This window comes from Monodelphis domestica, chromosome 3 (assembly GCF_027887165.1).
Source record: "Monodelphis domestica isolate mMonDom1 chromosome 3, mMonDom1.pri, whole genome shotgun sequence".
Lineage (NCBI taxonomy): Eukaryota > Metazoa > Chordata > Mammalia > Didelphimorphia > Didelphidae > Monodelphis > Monodelphis domestica.
Genome location: NC_077229.1, coordinates 256,175,277 through 256,182,239, shown reverse-complemented (window position 1 = coordinate 256,182,239; position 6,963 = coordinate 256,175,277). Strand labels below are relative to the sequence as shown.

Below are 6,963 nucleotides of genomic sequence, written 5' to 3'. Positions count from 1 at the left end.
AGCTCTTAGCTGACATACTGGTGTTTTTATTGGGGCTACAACAGTATAGGGGGAAGGGAGAATGATAATTAGACAAGTGATCTGATACTTTAACAAGACACAAAATGCACTCTTTAGCGCAGTAGGCAGCACGACAGTCTTGTAAGCTGAAGGTCCTGAGTTTGATCCTCCAAAGGAGGGTGTGATACAGTGGGAGGGGCTTCTGGAGACAAGAAGAGTCACTTCGCTGTCATTTACCTTAGGGTCCATTATCCAGTCTGAAACTGCTAGCCTGAGATTCCCTTCAGGGTGGATTCTCATGGGAACAAGTACAAGCTTTTACAAGCTAATCCTAAAACTTGGGGTTCATCAGATCTTACTAGGCTACAAGTTTGGAGTTTTCTAGATTCCATGTTGACACCCCTATGACCTCAGAATATCACCAGGGACACCATGTGGTAAATGATGATGTGACATGTGGTAAATGATGATGTGAGTGTGAAATTTTGTGTTGGACTTTTAATTGCATCTCTCTATATGGGGTATGGTTTTAATTTGTACCTCCTGTAAGGTGGATTCCATGACTGGGACTCTTGGGAGATAGATTGCACTAGACAGAGATGCCCTTTCATGCTGGCCTATAAAAGGAATGGACAGGGGGCAGCTGGGTTCCTCAGTGGATTGAGAGCCAGGCCTAGAGACGGGAGGTCCTAGGTTCAAATATGGCTTCAGGCACTTCCTAGCTGTGTGACCCTGGACAAGTTACTTCACCCCCATTGCCTAGCCCTTACCACTCTTCTGCCTTGGAACCAATACCCAGTATTGATTCTAAAATGAAAGGTAAAGGTTTTAATAAATAAATAAAAGGAATGGACAGATTTAGCACTCCCTTTTTTTAATCTTTGAAATGGAGAAATTACTGATTAGAAAGAAATGTAAAGGCATTTAGTCTAATCCCAGTTTTTTACAAAGCAGGAAATAGAGATTCAAACAAGTTAAGTGACTTGCCCAGTAAGCAAACAGCAATTAACACCAAAGATGGAATTTGAAATAGTACTCTATTCACAATACAACACTCAAGGACTGGAAAGAGAGGTAATTGGAAGCTGAGGGGATAAATGATACTCACATTATAATTTCAGCATGTGTCACTCATTGTGGGACTTCCAATAAGAGGCATGGCTGCCCAGTGCATTGGCTCTTTTGTTTAGGGGGTGGGGTGAGAGGGAGAGAAAGACAAGTAAATACAATGTGGGGGAATAGAATGCAAATGCCAGATAATTAATTATTCCATAGGTGCTGACTGATAGAACTCAGAACCCTCAGAATCACTCTGCTGAACATCTTAATAATGTGCCACTCATAATTTGTCTTCTCCAACACACATTTTCTGAGTAATGGATTTACAGATTCAATATTCAGTACAGTATTTACAACAAAAATGGTTTAATGTTATTACTAGATCAGCACTTTAAAAAGAAATATAGCTATGTTTTTAGGGCTCACTAGGGTTCATATAAGCAATAATAATACCTTGTATTTATTATTTATTTATATGTATTTATACTTATGGTTACAACAACCACAGGAGGTAGAGAGTGTTAGGAATATAATTATTCCCAATTTACTGATGTGGAAACAAAGGCTCAGAGTGGTTATTAGAATATTAGTTCCTTGAGGGCAGCAGGCACTGATTTTCCCCCTTCTTTGTGTCCCAGTGTCTTTGTGTCCCAGAACAGTGCTTGGCCCATAATAAATGATAAATGTTTATTGACTGACTAAACTAAAGAACTAATTAAGTGGCAGAGCTGAGATTTAAATCTAGGCAAACCTAGCTACACATCCAGTGTTCTTTTCAGGTTTCTTTTGGAAAGCAATACTGTTGTTTTCTCAAACTCTGAAAACTAACACTATGGTATGATTTTTATGTGGCTCAGCATCTTCCATAAAAGAGGGCAGCTGATTAAATTAAAGTATTAGAGGCCATGAAGTCAGGTTCTCCAGGGGGAAGGGCCTTGTATTTATGCTTAGATGGTGGTAGCAGCATTTACTAGTGTTAAAGAATTTAAGGTTGAAAAGGCCACTCACTGAGTATGACAAAGTCTCAGCACATATTTTTAGGTTCCATGAGTGATAATACATATATAACCCTGATTAGATTGTTTGTCAGCTCCATGATGGGGGAGGGAAAGGGAAGGAGACAATATGGATCATATGACTTTGGAAAACATGTGGAAATGTATTTAAAATATTTAAAAATTAATAAAGGCAAATTTGGGCTTGAGTTAAAGTTAATATAGTCAAATGTTGGTTCTTATCTCTTTTTTTAAGATCACAGGGAGGGAAAAACGCCCCTTTTTTGTTTAGATTTAAACATCTAAACAAAAAAAGGTGTTTTTGTCCCCACCCCACCCCCAACTTCTCGTCAGCCTGAACATAGGAGCATTGTGCTGGCCACTCTGGATGCCTGAGAAGCTAAAGGAAAAAAACAAAACAAAACAAAAAACGATTGGACTGTTTGTATTGTTCAAATGGAAAGCTTCTAGAAAGCAAATGGAATACATTGAGGAAAACAGATGAGATAAAGAATTTAATTGAAATGAAAAAGGGTACAACATCAGGATTCATGATGAAAGTCATTATTTTATCTGCAAACATCCATGCTAATTTTGTCACGCAAAGTTAGCTGCAGTCAGCAGCTAGACTCTAACAAGTGGGGAGACGAAAGAATGTGTCCAGGCAGAAACGTGGGCCAGCCTCCCACCCTAGACTCTTTCCCCCCACCACCACCCCCACCCCCACCCCCACCCGTCCCATACCCCGCCTCCAGCCCACGCCTTCAGCAGCCTGGAAGCTGCCAAAGAACGGTAGTAGCTAAGCAGGTATTGGATGAAGCAGAGAAAAGCAGCAATAAGTCAAGTTAGTCACTTCCCGCCGCCACGTCCGGTATCACTACCTGAGTCCTCTCTGCCTCTAAACCACTCAACAATTCTGGCTGTCGGACTGCCCACCAAAATGTCCCAAGAGCTGCAGCACTTAATAAATAGGGTGTGGATGTGTGGATGTGGATGTGTGTGTCTGAGCTACGTGAGCTCCTCTGTTCTCCTTTGCCCTAAGATGAGAATCGGGACAACCGCCACCCCTCAGGCACCCTAGGACTTTATCAAGCTCCCTCCCACCCCGCCCCACTCCACCCCACCCCCTCTAGTTCTCTAAGCTAGAAGGCAGAAGCCGCTGCGGGCCGCCGAAGGGGAAAGGGGCTCCCCTTAGGGTGAGAGAGAGGCAAGAGGCGGGGCTCCGAGAGACGGGGGAGTCCCTCCCTGGGCTGTGCACCAGGGGGAGGGAAAGAAGGAGGAGAGGTAGAGGAGTGAGAACTGGACGCGGCAGCAGCAGCCACAGCAGCTGCAGACACTCCTCCAGCTGCGAACTGAGCTGTCCTGGTCCCGCTTCCCATACCTCCCCCCATCCCCAGCACCAGCTGCACTAGCAAGCAAGGCCCAGATCTCCCGCCCGAGGAAAAAGAGAAGTTTCTGACTCTTACAGGGCAGTTAGAGACTGGTGCAAGCCGGGGTCTGTCGGCCCCCTCCCTCGTGGTTCTACTCCCCGCCCTCACGCCCGCGGGTTCCTAGGCTAGCCAAGCCGGGGCACCCAGAAGGAGGAAGCCTGGAGGGAGGGATAGATTGGGGCCAGGGAGGAACAGCGATCGATGAAGCCCGGCAAAGAAGAGGAGGCTGTGGCGGCACAAGCTGCCATGGAGGATGGCAGTGGTGGCGGCGCAGACCCCTGGAAGGAGTGTGCGGAGGTGGCGGTGCAGCTGGCGCTCCGGGCCGGACAGGTCAGCAGCCTTCTTGTTCCCCAGGCTCTAGCCACGGGTGCGACCTCCCCCCCCCCCCGCCCCTCCCGCCCGTTCACCCTCTTCCCCAACCGCGTAATTGACTAGGGCTCCAGGTTTCCTGTCTTACCCCCCCTCCCCCCGTCCCCTTCCCCCTCAGCTTTCCGGAGTGATGCTCCCCAGGGCAGCAGGAGATGGAATGAGCGAAGGAGGAGCTGGCTCGGTGAGTTCGGGCACCCGGGACACCTGGTTCCCAAACGCGGGAGCACGCTTCCCTTCCCCCCCCCCCCCCCAATATCCTCTCTACAAGGAGCTGGAAACAGACTGGTTCAAACCAGATCACTAGAGTTCCTTTTAACTTAAAAAAAATTATTTACAAAAACAAACAAACTTAAAACTGCATCTGTCGCCTAGCTTAGATAGAAAGGAGAAGATGTGGGTTGTTTTAGGCTGGAGATGATGAGGTCCTTTGAGTGCCTAACAGCTTGTGGAAAGGTGTTTGGGATAGGTTGGAGCCATCTGGCCTTACCTCCTATCTCGTGCTCTTACTCGTTCCCTACCCCACCTCGCGTCCTTGCCCCCCCCTCCAATTCCACCCTCCCACCCCCCACCCCCCGTCCGAGCCTAGAGGTGACAGAATGCTTGTGTTCTTCTGGCCTGGTAATCTTTTGGATTGGTGGCGCTGTCAGATAAACTATCTCGGTGCCTAGTTCCTGCCTACTTTCTCTACAGTGCTAGGGTGAGATATTGTCAAAGAGGCCCTTTGTTTTTTGTTTCCTGTTCCGAACCTTTGCTTTCTTCATTTAGCAAGAAGGGGTGCACTCTCTTTTGTCCTCTGTGCATCACCCTCACTCTGCTGTCCCTCATGGTGCCCTAGTGATGTGGAGTTTAAAGTGACATAGGCTTTTGACCTTTGACGGTGCTCTGGCTAACTGTAGTCTACATGGCTTCTTTTTTTGAAAGCTGAGTTCGAATTTCTTGGTCCTGGCAATATGAGCTCAGGTTCCCAAGTCTAGGCCCCAAAAAGAAAGGGCACAAGGCAAGGATACAGAAGCTATACAAGAGAGCACAAACCCACACACCAAGAACCTTGATAATATACTATCCAAACAGCTCTTTCTTTGAAGTCATCAGCAATTTGCAATGAATAAAGTATCCTTAGGATTGGACAAACCACTTTAAAGATTATTTAGTTCAACTACACTTCATACAAGAAGAAGCTGAAAAAAAAGAGGACTCCCCTAACTCACAAAGAGAATAATTAGCAGAGCTGGAACTTTTTTTTTTTAAAGTTTTTATTTAGGAGCCCAGAATTTTAAATTGCCATATTGTCATTGGATACAGGAACATAGTAGGTGCTCCCTAAATATTTATAGAATTAAACCTAGAGTTCAAGCAGCAGAGCTAATAAAAACTAAATAGGTTAAATAAATTAAATACCATCTTCTCTCTTTTAAGGGCATTTTCAATTTGGTTTGGTGGGGAAGGGAGAGAATCTCTTATGAGAAGTCCATCAATTGAGAAGGATCATAGTTTAATTATATACTACTTGCTTAAGGCTCTTACTGGAAGTAGTGGAAGATGATAGACTTAAATAGATTTCATTTTAGAAGTGGGAAGAGGTCATTTTTTTCCAAGCCTAACCACAGTTGTGAAGGAAGATTATAAGTTTTTGGATTGGTATATTGGAGTAATTCTGGACTTGAAAGATATTAGAATAAAGAGGAAGTTGATAAACAATGTATTTCTCATTTCATCATTACCATCAAGGTCACCTGTGTGACCTTGGGCAAGTAAATGACTTAATTCCTCTGAGCCTCCTCAGTTTAGTCATCTGCAAAATGAGTTAGGCTGGCTGATTTCTAATATCCATGTTAGCATTAACAGTTCTATGACCCTGAATATGAGTGGATATGTTGTACATATGAGGTGGATTGATATTGATGTTTATTAAACAGTTACTATATCCCTGACACAGACAAGTGTTAAGGAAACAACTGCAAGCAAGCCAGATCATCTCTGCCCTCAAGGAGCTTATATATATATATATATATATATATATATATATATATATACATATATATTATTTTTTTTTTGCAGGAAGACAACATATAAAGGAAAGCTGAAAAGGGATAACAGTGACTGGGTGAAGGTAGCATAGAAGTTACTTTGGTTCTAATGATTAAAACCATTCAGTTAAGGATAACATATTACATAATGAGTACTATAAAAACACTTTCCTTTGACTTCATCTTTATTACCTTCTCCACTGTGGAAAAGGAGGGATCCCAAACCTTTCTATGTCAATGATGTTATAACTATAGGGCAAACAATCCTACCTGTTCATCATTGTCTCTTTCTTAATCCTGAAAGGTAAAGGCCTTTTAAAACCCTTGGACGGTAAGGAAAGAAAAAAGGTTGGTAGATCTTCCTGGGTAGCATGGTTTTCTCCAAGAATGCAACCTTCTGCCTTTCTTATCTTTTCCTCTGTCTAAGCCTTCATTTATAAAAGTGTGTCACCATTGTATTTTTAAAGACTTATATAAACCTTTCATTTCTAAAATGCTTTTGGAAAAACCTGATTCAGAAGCTACTATTTGGACTCTGCTAGGTTAGGTGGGGAGAATAACAAGGGAAAAAGTTCCTAAATGGTTGAAGAAACAGAAGGCAAATTTATTTTTATAACATACTTACAAGAAAAGCTGGGGAAAAGGAGGGAGGTGGAGCAAAGATTTTGCAATTAGGAGTCTAGTCATGGAATCCCTGGTTTCTAGGAGCTCTCTCTTGAGCATTATGCTGATGCATCCTGCTTGGCGGATGGGATGTAGTACAGCGGACCATGGCTGTGGAAAACTAAAGCCACACAAGGTCAGTGTGACCCTAACTGGAAGAAGTACAAACCGTTTTCCTAAATAATCTTCAATCATCATAAGGCTAATGAAAAATCTTAGTCTAGATACTTAGCCCATTTAGGGTTTAAAAATAATGGATTTTTAAAAATTGGGTTGGCTTCAAAGTAATTTTTACAAGTATAATGGCCCCCACCAAGTTGTGCATGTGCCCTATGGAAAATGGAAAAATGTAACCTGAGTACTATTGATTTTTGAAATATAGCTAAGAAGCATCATGATAGAGTAGGAGAGACCATAATA

At 43.3% G+C, this 6,963-nt stretch overlaps 1 protein-coding gene across 2 annotated transcripts in view; it reads left to right on the top strand.

Moving 5' to 3' along the window:
- The first annotated feature begins 3,083 nt into the window (after positions 1-3,083).
- The window catches only part of IMPA2 (inositol monophosphatase 2), a 78,337-nt gene continuing 74,457 nt past the window's right edge, over positions 3,084-6,963 (top strand). The window contains exon 1 of one of the 2 annotated variants that reach the window (XM_056823630.1): positions 3,084-3,814. In XM_056823630.1, the coding sequence (XP_056679608.1) occupies positions 3,686-3,814 (129 nt within the window). In that variant the 5' untranslated portion in view covers positions 3,084-3,685. Of the gene's footprint in view, positions 3,815-3,872; positions 4,035-6,963 lie in introns of those variants that run through there. The other variant, XM_056823631.1, reaches the window with a different exon arrangement.